The 22,926-nt window shown below is 41.2% G+C and overlaps 1 protein-coding gene across 1 annotated transcript in view; it reads left to right on the top strand.

Annotated features, from left to right (window-relative positions):
- IYD (iodotyrosine deiodinase) overlaps positions 1 to 20,935 on the top strand; it is a 47,841-nt gene extending 26,906 nt beyond the window's left edge. The window contains exons 3-5 of the mRNA XM_072140904.1: positions 5,944 to 6,103; positions 7,087 to 7,243; positions 20,457 to 20,935. Coding sequence (XP_071997005.1) covers positions 5,944 to 6,103; positions 7,087 to 7,243; positions 20,457 to 20,639 — 500 coding nt within the window. The 3' untranslated portion in view covers positions 20,640 to 20,935. The remainder of the gene's footprint in view (positions 1 to 5,943; positions 6,104 to 7,086; positions 7,244 to 20,456) is intronic.
- The last annotated feature ends 1,991 nt before the right edge of the window (positions 20,936 to 22,926 follow it).

Genomic DNA, 22,926 nt, shown 5'->3' with positions numbered 1-22,926 from the left:
TATTACAGGGCATTCCACATCAAACTTGTTAACTTTCTCGCCACCCTGCTGTGTAATCCACAAAAGATACTGGCAAACTTTTATCATTTACCGATATTATTTCAGCGCTTCTTGCGCATCTGTTTACATTCCCCTCTCTCGCCATATCCCAAACTTATAAGAACGCTACTACACTTGATCTTATACAAAAGGTTCTTAGAAGTGCTGTTTGGGGAGTAGCCTAGAGACAGGGGCTTGGATTGGCGAAAGCTCGCCTGGAAGCGGAGCGCCAGCTCCATCCCAAGATACAACTAACATAGTTTTAAGTGCAGCACCTTTAATCTACTACTAGTTCACTGCCTCCATAATAATAATAATAATAATCTTTATTTATATAGCGCCATCATATTCCGTAGCGCTTTACAAATCATAGGAAACAAATACAAATGTAATGTAAAAGAGCGCAACATTTGTATGGAACAACAGGAGTGAGGTCCCTGCTCGCCAGAGCTTACGGTTTATGAAGATGATGGGGTAACACGAGGTAAAAGAATTTTTAATGGTCAAGCCATTCTTCTTAGGGAATAGAACAAAATATAATAAATGGAATTGCTGTCGCTTGAACCACTCAGCCGTCACCAGGTCCAGGGTGAATGGGACTGCATAGAAGTCTGGTGCCTGTTGGTTGCTGGATAACAGATGGGAGGACGACACAGGACGGGTTAGTAGAAGAGTTAAAACTTCATGCAGTTAATGAGTGTTATAGGCTTGCCTAAAGAAATGGGTTTTAAGAGCACGTTTGAAACTTTGGAGGTTAGGTATTAGTCTGATAGTCCGGGGCAGAGCATTCCATAGAATTGGTGCAGCTCTAGAGAAGTCTTGGAGACGCGAGTGGGAGGTCCGCACTAGGGTAGAGGTTGATCTAAGATCACTGGCGGATCTAAGAGCACGGGTTGGGCGATAGACTGAGATAAGAGAGGAGAGGTAGGGGGGTGCAGCATTATACAGAGCTTTATGGATGAGGGTTATTATTTTAAACTGTATTCGAAAGGAGACTGGCAGCCAGAGCAGCGACTGGCATGAACTGTAGGCATACATGGTCCCCTTATCAAACGAGCTGTGTCAGGCAGAATTTTGGGTTGTTTTCATGGCTTCCACAACAAACTTGTTAACTTTGTCGCCACCCTGCTGTGTAATCCACAAAATATACTGGCAAACTTTTATCATTTACCAATATTATTTCAGCGCTTCTTGCGCATCTGTTTCCATTCCCCTCACCCGCCATATCCTAAACTTATAAGAACGCTATTACACTTGATCTTATACAAAAGGTTCTTAGAAGTGCTGTTTGGGGAGTAGCCTAGAGACAGGGGCTTGGATTGGCGAAAGCTCGCCTGGCAGCGGAGCGCCAGCTCCATGCCAAGATCCAACTAGCATAGTTTTAACTGCAGCACCTTTAATCTACTACTAGTTCACTGCCTCCATACATGGTCCCCTTATCAAACGAGCTGTGTCAGGCAGAATTTTGGGTTGTTTTCATGGCTTCCATGTTAACTTTGTCGCCACCCTGCTGTGTAATCCACAAAATATACTGGCAAACTTTTATCATGTACCGATATTATTTGAGCGCTTCTTGCTCACCTCCTTTGGTTCCTCTCTGCCACCCATTGGTTTGAAGCCTGAGTCCATTTAGGGTATGTCGCCATGCCACTCTCTAGCCTGCCGCTGCTGCTGCTGCCTCTGCATGAAGTCCCCTATAGTGTCAGGGTCAATTATTGGATGTTTTAGATGCTATCTAGATTCATTCTGTCACTCTGTCATGGCCATGCTGTTGCCCATAATTTTGGCATAATGGTGCGATTAAGCAGCCTCAGAGGCATCCATGCATGCTGCCCCTGCTGTTTCCTGTCCATTTCCGTGGTGTTTCCATCCTTTTCTGAGGTTCCCAGGTGTTTGGCCAAGCTTCCCTGTGCAGAGCCTTGGTCCCCTTGAAAAATGCTCGAGTCTCCCATTGACTTCAATGGGGCTCGTTATTCGAGACGAGCACTCGAGCATCGGGAAAAGTTCGTCTTGAATAACGAGTACCCGAGCATTTTAGTGCTCGCTCATCTCTAGTAACAACCCATACAGTAAACTAAAATTGTTAATCAACCCCTACGGTGAACACTGTAAGAAAGAAAGGAAAATAACAGAAAAATTATATTTTACGATATCTTCACATCCAACCTCCTAAAAACAGGAAAAATTAAGTGATTAAAAAGTAGCATTTACCCAAACACGATACCAATAAAAAGTACAGCTCATCAAGGAAAAAACAAAGCCTCAAAACAGCTCTGTAAACAAAAAAATAAAATGTTGTGCTTCTTAGAACATGGCGATGCAGAAATTAGTGAATTCTATGCCCTATCGTGTGCCCAGACAGCAGTTTACCACCACATATAGGGTGTAGGCATACTTGGGAGAAATTGGCTATCAAAGATTTCATCATTTAATCCAATTTGAATGTTTAATTTTTAGGGCAAAATCAATGTTTTGTCTAAAATAAATAGCAATTTAAAAATTCTATCTCCATTTTATTTTACCCCCTGTGAAACACTTAAAGGGTTAACAAACTTCTTAAAGGAAACCTACCACTTGTAGTGGCAGGTTTCTGATGGAAATACCGGGCACCAGCTCAGGGTGAGCTGGTGCCGGAGCTTATTTTTGTTAGTGTTTTAAACCGCGGTATCGCGGTTTAAAACACTTTTGAAACTTTATAGCCGGCGCAGGGAGGTACGCGCTCGGCGCTTACCATGCGCGCAGCTACATAGCAAGTGAAGGAGAGCCGCGCGCATGGTAAGCGCCGAGCGCGTACCTCCCTGCGCCGGCTATAAAGTTTAAAAAGTGTTTTAAACCGCGATACCGCGGTTTAAAACACTAACAAAAATAAGCTCCGGCACCAGCTCACCCTGAGCTGGTGCCCGGTATTTCCATCAGAAACCTGCCACTACAAGTGGTAGGTTTCCTTTAAAATAGTTTTTTATACGTTGAGAGGTTGAGAGATATATTCGAGTATAAGCCAAGACCCCTAATTTTAACACAAAAACTGGATAAACCTATTGAATCGAGTATAAGCCAAGGGTGGAAGGCATTGGTCATAGCCCCCCCCCCCCAGTATATAGCCTGCCAGCCCCTGCCTCCCCAGTATATAGTCTGCAGCCCCTGCCTCCCCAGTATATAGTCTGCAGCCCCTGCCCCCCCAGTATATAGCCTGCAGCCCCTGCCCCCCCAGTATATAGCCTGCAGCCAGGGGCGGACTGGCCATACAATCTGCCGGAAAAGTTCCCGTTGGGCCGATCCCCTCTAGGGCCGAATCACCCACATCAGGCGGCAGCATGGAAGGGGGAGAGCCCTCGCTCATTGGTGGTAGAGCAGCAGCAGAGGTCTGTGTTCTTGCTGCTGCTCTCCCCCATAGACCAAACAAATACTGCAGTAACTTTGAGGGGGCATTCAGCAACTTTGTGAGGGAAAAGCTGCTCTACTTTGTGAGAGCAAAGCACAAATACCTTAGTCCTGGCCAGTCGGGATTTGGCCGAGGGGAGGGGAACACAAAAGCAGCAGGAACAGAAGATCCGAGCACAGTGTGCAGCTGCTGAATAGTTCCTGCCTGTGAGTGCCATAATAAAGCAGAGAAGAGTCTGGGCTGCTGCCTTTAAGAGGTATATATCTAGCTATTGTAACTCTGTCTACTTGTATAACTTCTATCTTCTTTCTTTCTAGCTTTCTATTTATCTATAATCTATCTTTCCTATATCTTTCTCTCTATCTTTCAATCTTAACCAAAAAGCTTGCAGCACTCCAGAGATGGACTGTAAAAATATTGGGGCACATTTACTTACCTGTGCCTTGGAGTTCACAAAAAGTGCTAAAACCATGTTAAAACGGTCCAAAAATGCGTCGTGTGGCATCACCCTTAGGGTGATGCCACACATGGAGTTTTGAACCTGTTTTTGGTCCGTTTTTAAATCAGTCCATCCAAAAACACATGTGTTTTTTGAAAACGCATCCCTTTTTGACCAGTTTTAATAAAGATAATTGGTAAAACCTGTCAAAAACACATGCTTATTTAGAACATCATAATAATCACCTCAGATGCTGAAGAACCTCATTATATACATCTCAGCTGCTGTAGATAATCAAATCACACATCTCAGCTGCTGCAGAACCTCATAATACTCACCTAAGCTGCTTTAGAACCTCATAATACACATCTCAGCTGCTGCAGAACCTCATAATATACACCTCATCTGCTGTAGATCATCATATAACACACCTCAGCTGCTGCAGAACCTCGTAATACTCGACTCAGCTGCTGCAAAACCTCATAATACACTCATCAGCTGCAGAACTTCATAATACAGTCAGCTGCTGCAGAACCTCATAATACGCACCTCAGCTGCTGCAGAATATATTATTTATATCAAAGGAATGTTAGAATTGCTTTTTTGCATAAGCAAACCTTCTACAAACATGGCTGTGGTTCGTATTCTGAACCCGCCCCCTTTTGTTGACTCCACCTTCTGAGAATTTGAACCAACCCACAACAGGGCCATATTACTTTCCCAGTCCGCCCCTGCCTGCAGCCCATGCCTCCACCCAGTATATAGCATGCAGCCCTGCCCACCCAGTATATAGCCTGCAGATCTGGCCACTCAGTATATAGCCTGCAGATCTGGCCACCCAGTATATAGCCTGCAGATCTGCCCAACCAGTAAATAGCCTGCAGCCACTGCCCCCAATATAAAGCCTGTAGGAATAAAACAAAAAGTGTACTCACCTTCCGACGCCACTGCCGGCAGGTCCTCTTCTATCCATTGATGCTCCGGCATCGGCTCCGTGTCACCGCATTAGTCATCATGATGGCATCATGATGTCAGCCACTCACTGTCAGTGTATGCCGATGCCGACACACTCACTAAAATGTCAGGATGCGGCTGATGTCATGATGCCTGCAATGGACCCCACGGGGACATGGAGCCGATGCCAGAGCATCAATGGATAGAAGAGAACCTGCCGGGGGTGTCAGAAAGTGAATACACTTTTTTTTTTTTCTTGACTTGAGTATATACGGTAAATGGAAAAGATATCCTCCAAATTTTTCAACTAATTTGAAGTACAATGGGGGTCATTTACTAAGGGCCCGATTCGCGTTTTCCCGACGTGTTACCCGAATATTTCCAATTTGCGCCGATTTTCCCTGAATTGCCCCGGGATTTTGGCGCACGCGATCGGATTGTGGCGCATCGGCGCTGGCATGCACGCGACGGAAATGGGGGGGGCGTGGTCGAACGAAAACCCGACGGATTCGGAAAAACTGCTGCATTTTAAAAAAAAATTGGTTGCAAGCGCCGTATTTACATGCACCAGGAAGAGATCAGTGAACTCCGACGCAACTCGGCAGACCTCGGCGCAGCAGCGACACCTGGTGGACATTGGCCGCAGGACCTTCATGAAGCCACCGCTGGAACGCGAATGGACCGGGTAAGTAAATGTGCCCCAATGTGTCAATCTCAAAAACCCCTGGGTATGTTAAAGCATTCCAGACAAAGGGCAGATTTTAAAATGGTCCTTGGTCCTGAAGCCTTAAAATGGCTTAATCCTGAATAAATTAACCTGTGACAGGGTAGAAATACATATAGTGTTATGTATACCCTTACACTACTTCAATTGGAATTAAGTATTAGCCAGGTGCTGCGAACCAAATGTTCTTGATGAAATGATCATCTGCAATTGTGACCACCCCTATAAAAGCAGAACTTTGACAGTATGCTAATCTGGTCCTGGTAACAATGCTAAGGACTAATTATATACTTTATTTTCTATTTCAAAAAATCTTTTAAACAAATTCATAAATTGTCATATGTTTGAACCTCAATTTCTAATGTGTTTTCAAAATAGTAAAATTCTCTTTTATATTGTGTACAGGGACATCGCCCAGCGGGGCTCATACTGAGCCATGGACATTTGTGGTTGTAGAAGATCCAGAAGTGAAGCATAAAATTAGAGAAATTATTGAGGAGGAGGAAGAGATAAACTACCGAAAAAGAATGGGAGACAAATGGGTTAATGATCTGAAGAGATTGAAGTAAGATGTCTTAAAGAATATTTTGCTAATCTTTAATGTTTTTAAAAGCAGAAGTATGCAATTATCATGTCAGATTTTCCCCAAAATTCATACAATGACTGCATAAAGGGATGGTTTGATTTTAGCAAATAGAAGTCATTTGTTTGTATAATGAAAAGTTATATAATTTTCCAATATACTTTATGTATCAATTCCTCATGGATGTCTAGATCTCTGCTTGCTATTATTCTATAAAAAGCTTCTATGTTTACTTCCAGTGGATAGAAATTTGTTCATGGTCACACAGGTGCACTGCTCGTTATATCACACACCATGCACCTGTGTGACCATCTACAGATTTCTATCCACTGGAAGTAAACATAGAAGCTTTTTATAGAATAACAGCAAACAGAGATCTAGACAACAGTGAGAAATTGATACAGAAAGTATATTGGAAAATTGTATATCTTTTCATTTTGCAAACAATAATGGGGCACATTTACTTACCCGTCACCGAAAGTGCATTGTCTGACGATAATGCACAGTTATTCACTAAGATTGTGCGGCTGATATCCTGAATGTGTCGCTTCCCCACTCAGATCTGACAGAGTTCACCTTCTTCTTCCTGGTGCATGTAAGTGCATTGGATTGTGACACAATTTGAAAGTTAAATCCCGTGCTCAGTCCAAATCAGACGAATCGTCCGACAGTAGGTCACCCAATTTGTGCCAGCACAGCTGCACGAAAAAAAAGAATGGAATGTGAAACAATCCCAGACGCCTGTAAAATACCAGTCAAACAGTCTGACAAAAGTGCTATCCGCGACCCTTAGTAAATGTGCTCCAATATGTATTTGCTGAAACGGGAACATACCTTCATGTCTCTACAGTGTCTTGTGTTCCATATCATCGGCCACAAAGTTAATTATTCTCTGCCCACATTTTTAAAGTATTTACAAAATGTTTGTGGGTGAAGTGATTTCTAGTGTTTTTCTTTTCTTTTAGAACAAACTGGGTTAAGGAATATTTAGATACAGCCCCTTACTTAATCTTGATCTTCAAACAAGTATATGGAATTATTTCTAACACCAAAAAGAGGACCCATTATTATAATGAGATCAGTGTGTCAATAGCATGTGGAATTCTCCTGGCTGCCATTCAGGTACTCTACAAATTTCCTTTCAGTATATAAAGTATTTAGCAATCAATTGGATAAAAAAATCATCATATTAAGAAAAATTATTATTTAGTAATTTGTGTTTCTATAATCACATGAGTTATATGGTATAGTTAAAGTTTACCTGTCTCATTGATTGTACCATATATGTGTAGGTCTTGCAAATGAGTTTATATTAAACCCTCATAGCTCTCTTTGACCTACAGGATACAGATTATTTTGGAATTTTTGCCTAAACATATTAATAATTATATGTTATAACAATGGTCAGCATTTCTTGAAGCATGTACATCAGTCTAGGGTTCCTGGCCGAATTCAATATAGAATAAAGGCTGTACACTATTTGAGTCTGATGCAATTAATCATTTTATTTGGCCTTTGTTAAGCGCACTGGATCGTATGGAAAATGTGTGGAGCGCTGTGCATGTTTTTTACATGATTTTATTTCACTTTTAGAAAATAAACCTTTAGAGGCCATATCATTTTTACAGGGGTTTTAAAACTTTTATTTATTAGAAACGTACCACAAATCGCCCTATATTTAAAACTGCACCCCTCAACCTATTCAAAACAGCTATTGTTAAGGTTTTTAAGCCTTAAAGCATTCCATAGGATTTAAAACAATATGGAGGTTCTATTTCGAATTTTCATTTTTTTGACAATAAAATTATATATATTTTTTTGTTTCTATACAACATATTGAATAGACAACATGTAATCGTCATTCTATGGATCACCACGATAATGTTGATACCCAATTTATATAGCTTTTTAATGTTTGTAGTGATAGAGATTTTTTATCTATGACTCAAAACAGTCCCTACTTCAGTTGTAAAGGTGACTTTCAAATTAACCCTTTCATGGCTGCCCGGTATCGGAAACGAGAACAAAAACTAAGACACATGAGTCCCTTAGTGTATGTAGAAATCTCTCCCATTTTATAAGTCTCGGCTGAATATATCAAAGACAGAAAAATCTGCATCAAAGGGGCGTGACAAGGAGATAGAATACTGCAATGCTATCGGCCTTAATGAATTTTACCAGGACATTCTCTAAAAAGGTTAATAGGCCTTGTTCACAGACATTTTTATATTATCCCAGCTACAGAATGTACAGAGAATGGCTCCATCAGCTCCTGGCTAACCAAAACATGATAAGAAGAAAGCATACAATAATTGTCTCTAGTAAAATGTCAAGGAGAGGCTGAAAGGCAAACAACAGTTTACATAAAAATAGCTGAACTATGGCATTCGCCCGACAGTGGTCAGCATGACCCCCGGCTAATACTAAAATATCCGCTTGATATTCAAAATGGCTTCTGTTTGGTTCTCTTGGTCCAATATGGCCACTGTAGAGGAATATATCATTAACATTAGGGAGAAATTAACTTGTTTTTGTATTGCCATGTTCTAAAAGATATAATTATTTTTTGTTGTTGTTGATGGAACTGCTTTTTTAGGCCTTTTTTTGCAGCGAGAGTTGTACATTTTATGGGTATCATGTAGGGGTAAATGTTGCTTTTTGATCAGTTTATTATTTTTTTATGTGGTTAGATGTGAAAATATATATTTTTTGTGAGTTTTTAAAACATGTTTTTTTTTGCCATTTACTGTACAAATTCATTAACAATTTTATTGTTTTATATGGGTTGTTATAGATGCAGTGATACCAAACATCTATTTTTTTTTGCAGAGTTTCATTTTTTATGTGGTTTTTACATTGGATGGGGGATTATTTTATGTGTACACTTTTTTTCCTTTTTTTTTACAGATTTATTTTGTTCCAGTGTGAGATCATCTGATCACTTGTTCAGAGAGATATACTGCAATACTGTTGCAGCATGTTACAATAGTCTATGCAGACACGTAAAGCCCTATAGACACTGCGATCAACAGGATTGCAGTGCCTACAGGGTTAAATAGCGACTAAAGTGATCCCAGTTGTTGGTGTGAGAGCCTGGCTGTCCTTTACAGTTTTAACCACAAGGGCTCACATCTGAGCCCATGTGATAACCATGACATGACTACGTACCTCCACAACATGACACTCACCCACGACAATCTTAGATTGCTGGCAGATCGAAGAGCACGGGACAATAGACTAGTTTAGTTAGATTAGTTGAAACTGTATTCATAAGGAGATGGGCTACAAGTTCAGTGCCTGGCACAGACTGGAGCCATATGCATAGTGTCTGGATTGGAAGGTGAATCTGTCTGTGCTGTATTAACCCCTTAAGGACGCAGGGTTTTTCGGCTCATTTCTCGCTCTCCAACTTCAAAAATCCATAACTTTTTCATTTTTACCTGTGTGAGGGCTTATTTTGTGCGTAACAAATTTTACTTTCCCGTAATGTTATTTATTTTAACATGCCGTGTACTGCGAAGCTGAAAAAAAATTCCAAATGTGGAAAAATTGAAAAAAAAACGCACGTTCTTGTGGGCTCAGTTTTTACGACTTTCACTCTTCGCTCCAAATAACACGCCTACTTTATTCTTTGGTTCGGTGCGATCGCGATGATACCAAATTTATATAGGTTTTATTGTGTTTTAATACATTTTCAAAAATTAAACGAATGTGTACAAAAAAGAAAAAAAATTTTTTGCCATCTTCTGACGCTAATAACTTTTTCATACTTTGGCGCACGGAGATGTGTGAGGGGTCATTTTTTGCGAAATGAGGCAACGTTTTCATTGCTACCATTTTGAGGTCTGTGCGACATTTTGATCATTTTTTATTTCATTTTTTATGTTATGTAAAAAGGTGTAAAAGTCGCATTTCTGACATTTGGGCACCATTTCCCGCCTCGGAGGTCACCGCCGCCCGTAACCGTTTTTATATTTTGATAGATCGGGCATTTTGGGACGCGGCGATACCTAATATGTTTGTGATTTTTACTGTTTATTATGTTTTATATCCGTTCTAGGGAAAGGGGGGTGATTTGAACTTTTAATATTTTATTAATTTTTTTATTTTTTAAACTTTTTTTTTTTTTCACTATTTTTTTAGACCATCTAGGGTACATTAACCCTAGATGGTCAGATCGCTCCTACCATATACTGCAATACTACAGTATTGCAATATATGGCATTTTTGCAGGTCATACATTACAATGAGCCACTGGCTCATTGTAACGAACCTGCATAAGCCATGTAGCCTCGTGTCAACAGAAGACCCGAGGCTACCATGGCAACCGATCGCCGCGCCCGATGACGTTCGGGGGCGCGGCGATCGGAAAAAAGTTGGCGGCGCCCGCGCGCCGCCGTCTTTTAAACGCCGCCGGCGACCTTGCCGGCGGTGTTGAGGGGGCAAAATGCAAAAACCCCCACCTTTGTATGAAGAGGACTCAGCCCGTGAGCCCTCTTGATACATTGCTGCGGACTGCTGCCTCGGAGTTATGGTGAAGCCACACATGGAAATGAAGTAGTTGGGGTTGGGTTGGATAGTAAGGAAGTCATTCAGTGTTAGAAAGAGTAAGTTTCAGGTAGAGGAAGGACATGATGTTGGAGACTGCAGAGAGAAAAACATGTATCAGGTTGTAAACTCACTGTGCTATGTATCTGGTATTGCTTGGGCCACCCACTAAGGCCAATATCCCTTAGACCTCTCTGGTATTCACTCTTTTACCCCAATAAAGGGATCTAGACTTTGCTGCTGAGTGATCACAAGGCTACCCCTTGTGGTGGTCTCGGTATAGATGGCAGCTGGCCCAGCGGGCACAGAGATACCGCTACGTGGTACCAAGGGGTCAGGCAGAACGGGTAGTCAAAGTCGGTCCGGAGTCGGGCCAAGCAGCATACAAGCAGAAACATAAACAGGCAGAGGGTCGTGTCAAAACCCTGGCTTGAATACAATATATTTATATGTTACTACATTTTGAGAAGGGATAATATCAACTAATATCTAAGAACACACTTTCTCTCTTATTGCCTTTTATTTCATGAGGGTTCACTGAGGTTTATAGATATTTAGTTATTTATTTGGGTGACAATTGTGTAAGGGATCATACAATGATAGGTCTGTGTGAAGCTTAGTGCAATTTTCTGCAAAAATTGTCTGGTGTCACCTGTGGATTTCCCTTTGTTGCATATTTTGGTCAATATACACATGTGGGGTATGTGTGATCTCCTCACACCTTACTGTTTTAGGAAAGTATATTTAAGTATTCTGGATATTTTAGAGGAAACTTTAAATGTTAATTGCCAAATGCATCGTCCAGTTGTCTGCTTTCAAAATTATATAGGATTTATGGTGCCTTTACTTTTTAATCTGTTATATTGATATATTTTGCAGGTTGTGACTGCCTTAAAATTTGTAGCTGAAAAGCAGATATCTAGTTATTACAGTTTTAGTGATATTATGTGGATTTGTTTATGTGAACATATCAATATGAGGCGTTTGTGAAGTCTACACATGTCCATCTATTACCGTATTTTTCGGCCTATAAGGCGCACCGGACTATAAGGCGCACCTCTAATAAATGCCTGCTAAGACATCTAGGTTCATATATAAGGCACACTGGAGTTTAAGGCGCAGGATCAAATGCAGTACCTAAAAATGACCGGCAGGTGGCAGGCCAGCTACACTTTCCGGGAAACTTGTCTTCAGCGTGTCAGAGAGCTCCGATCTCAGATGTATGGCTGCTGGGGGATAATGCAGGGTGATGCAGCAGGGGTTAAGCGGTCTCCCTCTGCCCCTTCTCCTTCCCTTCTCAGCCAGGGTGATATTTCTGTGGGGCACTATGGCAGCTCCGGTCTCTCTGTGCTAGGGGAGGGCAGGATGGGCACAATGTTAGTTGTGGTGCCAGGGCACTTCAGGGGCTAGGGACCCTGTATACTGTGTGGGAAGGTGCAGGAAATTTCTGGGAATGGAGCTATTAAACACTGGTAAATATACAGTACATCTTGTCTGTAGTACATTTCTGTATAAGTTCATATACACTCACCGGCCACTTTATTAGGTACACCATGCTAGTAACGGGTTGGACCCCCTTTTGCCAAGAAAATATTCCCCACACCATGACACCACCAGCCTGAACCGTTGATACAAGGCAGGATGGATCCATGCTTTCATGTTGTTGACGCCAAATTCTGACCCTACCATCCGAATGTCGCAGCAGAAATCAAGACTCATCAGACCAGGCAACGTTTTCCAATCTTCTACTGTCCAATTTTGATGAGCTTGTGCAAATTGTAGCCACAGTTTCCTGTCCTTAGCTAAAAGGAGTGGCATCCGGTGTGGTCTTCTGCTGCTGTAGCCCATCTGCCTCAAAGATCGACATACTGTGCGTTCAGAGATGCTCTTCTGCCTACCTTGGTTGTAATGGGTGGCGATTTGAGTCACTGTTGCCTTTCTATCAGCTCGAACCAGTCTGCCCATTCTCCTCTGACCTCTGGCATCAACAAGGCATTTCCGCCCACAGAACTGCCGCTCACTGGATGTTTTTTCTTTTTCGGACCATTCTCTGTAAACCCTAGAATTGGTTGTGCGTGAAAATCCCAGTAGATCAGCAGTTTCTGAAATACTCAGACCGTCCCTTCTGGCACCAACAACCATGCCACGTTCAAAGGCACTCAAATCACCTTTCTTCCCCATACTGATGCTCGGTTTGAACTGCAGGAGATTGTCTTGACCATGTCTACATGCCTAAATGCACTGAGTTGCCGCCATGTGATTGGCTGATTAGAAATTAAGTGTTAACGAGCAGTTGGACAGGTGTACCTAATAAAGTGGCCGGTGAGTGTATAAGGCGCACCGGCCTATAAGGCGCACCTTTGATTTCTGAGGAAATTAAAGGATTTTTGGTGCGCCTTATAGGCCGAAAAATACGGTACATTTAGGAGATGTGGAGGTAAATATTTTCTGTTTGGAGCACATTTTTTGCCACCAAAGTCAAATTTAGGATTTTTAAAAAAAAAATGTTTCAGTTTGAATTAAAATTGCATGAAGGCGTCTATAAACTCTTTAATGCAATTTTGAAAATGGGGCAAGTTACTGCTTTCAGAAATTATGTGGTTTGTTGGGTTTTTCTTTTAATTCTTTTTGTTGTAATTTCGATTTTATTTTTAACCGTCAAAATTGTAAACATTTCTCTGGTCAATAAGGCGAAAAAATATACAGAAATGCCAGGGGGTAAAAGGGTTAATACCCCTTGGTTGAATTCCCGGGTGAAGATGCCTGTCCATATATCTATCATCTATTTGTCTGGTTATCATCTCCTATAATCTGACCATTTATATATCTCACTTTTTCACTATTTATTAATCAATCTTCTATTTCTCTTTATCTTTCATATTTATCTTCTATCATAATAATTATAATAAATAATTCTTTATTTATATAGCGCACACCGATTAGGCAGCGCTACACAGAGCTTGCCAAATCAGTCCCTGTCCCCAATGGGGCTCACAATCTATTCAACCTACTTGTAATTTTTTGGAGTGTGGGAGGCAACCGGAGGACCCGAAGGAAGCCCACGCAAACACCGAGAGAACATACAAACTCTTTCCAGTTGTTGACCAGTGTTGCAAGGCTGTAGTGCTAACCACTGAGCCACCGTGCGGCCCATCAATCTCCCTATGATCTGACTTGCTTGTTGTTTAGGTTAGGGGATAACCTCGATTTTTGTAAGTCCTATAATGGCCAGATCATCATAAAATAGACTTTTTTTTTTTTAATTCTTTATTGAACATTTATGCATAACAATAACAGGTCCACATAGATTTAAAACTACACATTATAAAAGGATGCCATGCCTATACAGAGTATTCTTCTCATGAAGTTCTATTAATGTTGGCTTATCCAATGATCTAATTAAATCACATAATTGAAATATCCCACCCCCTTTCCCCAATCCATCCCCCTGCTGGAAGTGTTCGGGAGCCAAAAAAAAAAAAAAAAGGATACCTCTATACCTTACATTGGTCCCATATACCGTCTCATTCCTCCTCTATATCGTTTTTCAAATGCACATTCATATGCTCTGATGCAATCTATTGTATTTTCCCATTCCTTTAAACACTGGAAAGATATTAAAGCTCCAGCAGTAATCAAAACCGCCCTTGCCAGAAACAGAACCTTCAGGACCAGATCTTGTTTTTATTTTGTTCCTATCTTATCTGGGATTAAGCCCAATAAACCCAAAGTTACAGTACGCGGAAGAGAACAACTGACCCGCGCCTCTATTAATTCAAAAATCTTTCCCCAATATTCCCCAATATCTGGGCAATTCCAAAGAACATGGAGAGCATCTGCATTAACATTATTGCATCTAAAACACTTAGAATTGTCTCTTATCCCTATCTTATACATTAACAGTGGTGAAAAATAAGAATGTTCAGTTGTATACATCTATGATTTAAGTTGATCGTGCTCCTAACCACATTTTTATATATTTCTCCCCATTGTTCACTAGTGATCACACCAACCTGGTTTATCGATTTACTTTGACTAATGTGCCCAATTTCCTTATCAAGTGATTTTGTAAAATTTCGCAAATTTTTTTGGATGAACCCCCCCATTCTAATATACTTGTCAAAATATTACTCCCATCTTGCTTCAACCTTACAATATTTCCTTACTATACGCATGAAAAAATTGCCAGTACCTAAAACTGTCCCTTTCCCTAAGAATATCAGCATATACCCAAAATTCAAACTTGGGCAATTCCCCAATCTGACCCAAATGCTCCAAAGAGGTAATACCTCTCTTTTCCCAAAACCCAAAATCCTCTATCTTAAACAGCCCCGGGAGATTAAGATTCCCCCACAAAGGCGTAAAACTGAATCCTCCCTCAATTCCTAAGAACTTCACCCCAAGTGTTCACCCAAAGTGTAGCCAAAGGTAATTTCCTAATATTCCAACACTTTAATTGTCCTGCCTCCAGTAATTAAAATAATGAATTAAACCGTCTCTTAACCTTATTGGAAAGAATTTGAAAAAGCAAGCTTCCTTTGTTTTCAATTATAAATTGCAACTGTGCTGCTAAAAAGTAGTGAAAAAATGACGGGAGGGAGAGACCTCCCTTACCCTTATCCCTCATTAAGACTTCTTGTTTTATACGCACCTTCTTCCTCCCCCACAACAATTTGTTAATGATCGCCCGATTGAGATCAAACCATTTCTTGTCAATCCAACATGGGCAATTACATAATGCAAACAGGATTTGGGGTAAAAGAATACTTTTAATTAACATCACCCTCTCAGCTCGATTTAACCCATCCAATCCCGGGGCAGTATTACGTCTAGAGAACAACAAAGTATCTTCAAGTTCTTTAGCTGATTTTGGATGGGATAATACGTTTCTCTTTTCTTCTTGTACTTTAGGAAAACTAATCCCATCTAAATACTTTTTAATATTCTCTGAAGTGGCCTCCAGGTCAGATGAGTAAACAGAATGAAAAAACCTCAAAAATTCAGCCTTAATCTCACTTTGGCTATACACTATCTCCCCCAAGTTATTCCTGATTGCCTGAATTCTGTTCGTCTCCTGATTTTGCTTTACTTTCTGAACAAGCCTTCTTGAAGATAATCCGCTCTCACAATGGGCCGACTGCTTTAGAAAAAATAGTTTTTGCATGGCTTTTTTAGCAACAAATTTATTATATTTCTCTTGCGCCTCTTTCATATTATCCAAACTATCTTGTGCTTTATTCTCCTGAAAGCCTTCTCCCACTTTTGGACTTCTACCTTTAACTGCTTTTCTTGTTTTGCAAACTGCCTTCGTAAAAATATCACTTCAGAATCTAAGAGGCCTCTCAGGAAGGCTTTCGTCGAATCCCATAATAAACCATAATTGTTAACCCCTCTATTTAGTGTAATAAAGTAGCACAGTTCTCTCTTTAACATTCGAGATCAGTGACAACCAATGAGGATAAATCTTCCAAAATCTACATGGGGTTTCACTCACTCCAACACTACCGGGGAGTGATCTGAGATCGAGCGATTGTCATATCTCATCTTTTTAATTCGCCCCAAAACCAACTCGTTCCCCAGAACTAAATCAATCCTAGACAAAGAGTTGTACGAGCGATTAAAGCATGAGTATGCCAATTGATCACCAGAAATATATATCCATACGTCTATCCAGCCTATTTCCTGGCAAAATCTCGCAAACGGAGTATCACCCGTTGCCCGGGTAACGGAATGGTTACTCCTCACCCGATCTTTACTGTCCGAAAATACAGCGTTGAAGTCTCCTAGCACTAGCACCAGACAATCACCTATTTTCTCAATAAACCTAATAAGCTTTAGGAGAACCTCATATCTAAAGGGCGGAGGTATATAAAGGTACATCTAGTACCTTCCAAAATCCCATGCAGGAACACAAATTTTCCATCAACATCACACTGGCAATCAAGGACTTGGAATTCAATAGCTCTATGAATTAATATAGTAACCCCCCTAGTAAAGGATGAGAAGACTGAGCTATATGAGTGGCTTGCTCATCTTCTCTCTATCAAATATAAGGTCTCTTTCACAAGATGGGTTTCCAAGAGAAACACAATGGCGGGCAATTGTTTGCAAATATAATTAAAAATAATGCAACGTTTCAAGCGATCCTTCATCCCTCTAACATTCCACGAGCAACCCCTACCACTTCCAGCATCCACTCCCCGCCCACTCCCCCCCCCATCTCTCACCCCTCCTCTACCCATTCCACCTGTCCTACCATAGTAGAACTCCTCCTACTAGATCCACTTTCCCACCCTCCCCCTCCCCCTTCCCTCCCTAATGCTAAACAACAATAATAATATCACAATTCAACCTGATTCAGAGCCCCTTCAAATCCAACCAATCAGAAGCTTGTTCCGGGTTAGTAAAAAGTGGGACTGATTTTAATAGATAATTTTCAGTTTGACTGGAAGCAGGAGGGAATACATAATGCCCTTCTCTCTCAACCTTTTTTTCACTTCCATAAAACTTTTCCTTTTCTGCAGGGTGTCCTTAGAAAAATCTGGATACAGGGCCACCTTTGCTCCTTGAATAGACAGATCTTTGTGTTCACGGGCCACCCTCAATATTGTATCCCTGTCTCTAAAAAGGAGCGTTTTACATTTTATAGTACGTGGGGTGTTACCGGGGACTTTTAATACAAGTGGGATTCTATGCGCTCGTTCAATTTCAAAGTTAGCTGAAAGATGTTCTCTACCTATTTTCTCAAGAAGTCAATCTTTCATGAACTGAACTATATTTTCCCCTTCTTCCTTTTCCGGGACCCTAATAATCCTCAAATTGGCCCTTCTGGACCGATCCTCCATATCTGTCAATCTATTTTTGAGGAACTCATTCTCCTTTTCCAGAGCACCTGTTCTTTTCTTTATTGCACCTACCTCCTTTTAATATCTTCTCTTCTGTCACTTTCTGTTTCTCTCTAACTTTATTGAGGTCTTCCCTCAAAAGGGACATATCTCCTCTCAAGGTCCCCACCTGCTCCGTCAAATCACCAATTGCATTACTACAATTTTTAATTTCTCTGAGCATCTCATTGTCCCCTCCTGCCCCTCGGTCTTCTCCCTCCTGTTCTTTTCCCTCCTGTTCTTCTCCCTCAAGTGCTGCAAATCTTGAACCCTGCGATCTCTGCTCCTCCCCTCCCTGATTTTTCTGTATTGTGCGAGTTTGAACCAAGGGAGACTTCCATAGTTTATCTATTTTTGCTGTATTTTCCCTTTTCCCTGAACCCCCTTTCTCTTTCAGAGACACTGCTCCTAAAGATTTACATCCAGAATTTTTGGGGGGCATGGTAATGCCTTAATCCCTTTACACCTGATAAACCGATCTCCCACTGATTTACCTCAATACCCCTGCGGACCAGCCAAGAAAAGAACCGTGTGGACTCACAGCAAAAGCGACTCCTATACAATCGGAGCCGCTTTCCAAAATAGTTGCAAACACCCTGCAGACCTACTTAGATATATCAACAGATACAAGAATGTCTACTAAATAGACATCATATTATAGTTCATCAGAATAAAACATGTGTCCTATTCTATACCGCACATTGGACAACCAACAATTAATAAAAAAGATCACCAATCACAAAGTTCTAAGCTGAGTTAATAGAAAAATACAATGCGGCATTGGAATCAAGGATATCTTTAGTTCACAAATCACAGCTGCACCAGGCCTCACACTTTCCCTCTTATAAAGCTAAAACACAAGCTGTGACTATGAACCAAAGTATATACTTGAGGTCTTAATGAGCATGCAAAATCATGCAAATGTAAATTAAAGACAAATAGACCTCTCTTTCCTGAGATTCAGGGGGGTAGCAGGTTAGAAGTCATTAGTTAATTAGTATAATTGTGCTGTGGGAAAAGGATTAATAATAGTCCACATACAGGACCTAACAGACAAAAAAGAGATGCATAAGAGTTCCTTTCATGTAACTCTAGGAGGTTACGGGTTAGAGACCATTGGTTAAATAACATAGCACTGAGGGAAAGTTCATCACAATCAGCGTCCCAAACCATTAAATCCAACGAAGCGTTATACACAGAGACAGTATGGGCAGTGAAGTGAGGTTAGTCTTAAGCGTAATGCGTAAAAAACAGTACTTTCCAACGACCCAGGATAGATATGCAGCAGGTGCCTTGGGAGAGATAAGGTGCCTTGGCAATGAAGCAAAGTTAGTTATAAGTATTGCATATAGCCAGGTGGGCAGAAAGTTATAGTTGCGTCCCCTGGTCCTGCTCACGATGTCCCCGTGGAAGCCTCCTCAGCCCTGAGACTCCCACACCGAGCCTCAAGATCCCTCCACGCGAGGCAGCGCGCCTCGGAACCCAGGTCCGTGATGCCGACTCCTCACACCTCACACTCCTCGCCACCCGTCAGCCACTCTGTCTGTCCTCTGGACGGCAATCGGAATATGCGCCACGGCCGCTGCACCCTCCGGATCTTTCGGTCGGCTCACCTCACAGCCCCATCAACGGAAGCCTGCCGTAGGTTGTCACAGCTCGCATAACGCTCAGGTTTGCATCGGGAGGTATGGGGAGGGGAAGACAGCAGGTGTTCATGACTACGTCATGCTGTTACGCTCCCCCTAAAATAGACTTTTTAAAAATATTCAAATGAGCTTGAAGTGCACCCCAAGTGAAGTGCATCACCCAATCGCCTCTCGACTCCACCACCTGCTAATATATGCACGCACATATTAGCAGTCAGTTGAGCTGAGATGCGCTGGGGTGACATAGCCAAGAGAACGTCTGAGTTATTCTAGGACTTACAAAAAGAGAGGTCACCCCTAACCAAAACAACGAGCAAGTCTAAGCAAGTTTAAGGCATATACCATCAGTAAAGATGTCCTTTCAAGAAAAGGCCTCATGAATATATTAGCAAAGCAAAGAGACATCATAGGGCCAGATACCAAAATGCAATACCCGCCTCCCCAGTGAAGCTTTTATGGCTCAACACCAAACTTTATTAATTGTTGCATCATGTTACTGCATATGATAAGGCATTACTGTACATATCTTACAGCAGTCAGGCATGTGTGTGCACTAAGAGTATCTGAGTATGCACACTTAGAGAATGGTATACATCACATTTGGAGCAATAAGTAAGCTTCTAACCGTAACAAAACAACAAATCAACCCATTAAGGGTAGTTGAAAGTAGTTTACAAGTAAAAGACAAGACAGTATACAATAGGGTAATAGGGTTCAGGGCGGGTGTAGGACAGTGATCTATCCAAGCGGACCATGTGTTATGGAATTATTCCATGTGCCTAATTAAGTCTGGCACCTCAGTTGATCTCCATAGTCCATGGGGATAATTCCTAGTGAAGTTTTTAAAGCAAATCTACCATTTAATTTCATGCATTATAAACCAAGCTTGAGAATGTTGTAGCTACACTTATGCAGAAACATATCTTGTTTAATCTCTGAGCTCAGTGTTTTGCTGAAAAAACTGTATAAAATTATGATAAAGAGGCTCTGTCACTTCTGTGATTGGCTCCAGCGCTTTTCCTCTTACATTAGTTATGTGCTGCTCCAGAGAATGATGTAATCACTGTATTGTTCCTGACAGGCAGAAGTAATCAATCGCTGCACTATCCCCCAGCTGCTGTCATGACCGTTATCTTAATCCATTACGACAGTCCAGCCCAATTCAAATGTAAAATATATTTCCTTTCTCAATATAAATGCTGTGAAAAGAGTTATAGTTTCATCAATATTTGATAACTATTTATTATTTGTGTTTAGAATGCAGGTTTGGTTACAGTAACAACAACTCCTCTAAATTGTGGTCCACGGCTCAGATTACTGCTTGAACGTCCTGTCAATGAAAAATTGCTCATGTTGCTGCCAGTCGGTTATGCAAGCAAGAGTGCCACTGTACCAGACCTAAAAAGAAAGCAATTGGAAGATATCATGGTGGTTGTTTAAAAAAATCCTCTTTAACCTGGCATCTTACAAACCATGTAACACTATTATTTGTCATTTGTCTTATTTTATTTTTGCTTTTGAGGGTGTGCTCACACGTTTAGTTTTTCAGGTGCAGTTTTTGATGTCCAAACCAGGAGTGAAAAGGGAGTGGGAACAGCCTGTCTCAATTAGATGCTCTCACCCATTATCCACACCTGCTATTGGCTTCAAAAACTGCATCTGAAAAACTGAACGTTTGAATGCACCCTAAATGTTAATAGCAACTGATCTTGTATTAAAGCTTTTACCCCACTTAACCATCAGCAACCTCTGTTAGGGTATGAAATGTCCTTTCTAGAATTCCCTCTTTTATGTTAAATCTTGCCTTTCACCTATAACAGTATCATTGGTCCACATTATTCCACATATATTGTATCTCGCCCGCTACATCCTGATCAGTTGGTTACTGAAGTTTGTGTGGTAGCTGGTCCCAAAAATGCTTGAATGATGATAAATCTAGTAACCAAATTGTCCAAGTAAGTGTTACAATTTAGCAAAAACATTTCTAGGAAATCTTTTCTTAAGTATCCTGCTGAAAAAAAGCCAGTTAGAAGGTTAGTTTAGAATGTCAATTCCTGCCTCTTCCAGCCCAATAATGCACCATCTCTTATTGGACAAATTGGGGCTCATTTAATAAGGGTCAGAACGCCGCACTTTCGTCGGGCTTCCCGAATATTCACGCAACAGAAATCGGGGGCGTGGCCGTCGGACAAACCGACGTATTTGAAAAAATCGCAGAATTTAAAAAACGATTTGTGTCGCAAGATCAAGCACTCACATGCACCAGAAAGAAGGGGAACTCCGACGGACCTCGGCGCAGCAGCAACACCTTCTGGATATCAGGTGCACGACCTTGGTGAATCCCGGCAGACCCCAATCCTTGTCAGACAACACGCCGTGGGATCGCGACTGGACCGGGTAAGTAAATGTGCCCCATTGTCTCTAAGTGCCTCATAGAGACATGTTTTTTTACCAATTGGCATACTACCCAAAAGTACCATTTGTGAGCCTTTTTAAATCATACATCTTCTATTACAGGCTTATTCTGTAGAGCACAGGTGCCAAACACAATGCAGACACGTAGCACGAGTTCTGCATAACACTGTGTTCACAAAATGCAACTGAATTGCATTTTGAATCACATTTCAAGTGCATCCGAAATAACTATTCCCTCAACACAGAAGTGCTTAGACCTAAATACTTGCATCTAGTAAGTAGCAACAAGGGAACCTGTCACAAGGGAACTAATTTTCACTAAGCACAAGTTGCAGAAGCCCATAACAGCTATATTGCATAGATGTATTTCTGCCTTTTCTGTTCATTTGCATAACAATATAATTGTGTCTTTTAAAATGAACCTGTCACCACAGGACTCTTTTTAAATGGGGACATTTTACAATAGACAGTAAACAGTACTCAGGAAACATGTTTTTAAATATTCCATATATGAATTGGTTACAGAAATAATGTATGGTAATGTTTACCTGTCTCCCTGCTAACTCACGCACTGAACTCCTGGGGGGTTGTTATATTTAAAGGGATAACATCCAGCTGCTTGTTTGAGCCCGGCATTAGGGGAGCCGGCAGCCTTGGGGAACACCCGGCATACAGCCCGACACCAGCATTAGCGAGACCCGATGTCCCACAATCATCTTCAAAATCATGTCCCAGGTTTGTTTTGGTTTGGCTACATTTAACCCCTTGATGACTGCCCTATTGGCTTTTTATCGTGGTCAGTAAGGGTACCTCTTCTGATGCACCATCTTTCTAGGTCGGCACGTCAGAAGAAGTGCCTTTACTGACCACGGTAAAAAGCCAATAGGGCAGTCATCAAGGGATTAAATGTAGCCAAACCAAAACAAACCTGGGACATGATTCTGTCAAGAAGCAAGGTAAGTTAAAACACACAATAATATTCTAATGCAAATGCACAGAAAAGGCAGACATTTTTGCAATCCATGTATTGTATGCATTATGAATGTATTGGGCTTCTGCAACCTGTCTTTAGTGAAAATGAGGTCCCGGATGACAGTTTCCTTTAACATGGCTAAACAGATATTTCTACTGACCAAACAACTATTCATCCTCTCCTCTAAACTAACTCCACTCTGCTATATCACTCTGCCTGTAACTCAAAACTACATCTGGCAGTTGGTTTTAGTGATGATCTAGCTCCTCTCCTTTGCAGGAAATATCCATATGTTCAGCGGATCAGAATGTGTGGTACTCAAACTCCATATCTCATGCC

This window comes from Engystomops pustulosus, chromosome 3 (assembly GCF_040894005.1).
Source record: "Engystomops pustulosus chromosome 3, aEngPut4.maternal, whole genome shotgun sequence".
In the NCBI taxonomy this organism is placed as follows: Eukaryota; Metazoa; Chordata; class Amphibia; order Anura; family Leptodactylidae; genus Engystomops; species Engystomops pustulosus.
Note: the sequence above shows the minus strand (reverse complement) of the source record. Positions and strands in the feature narration are given on the sequence as shown.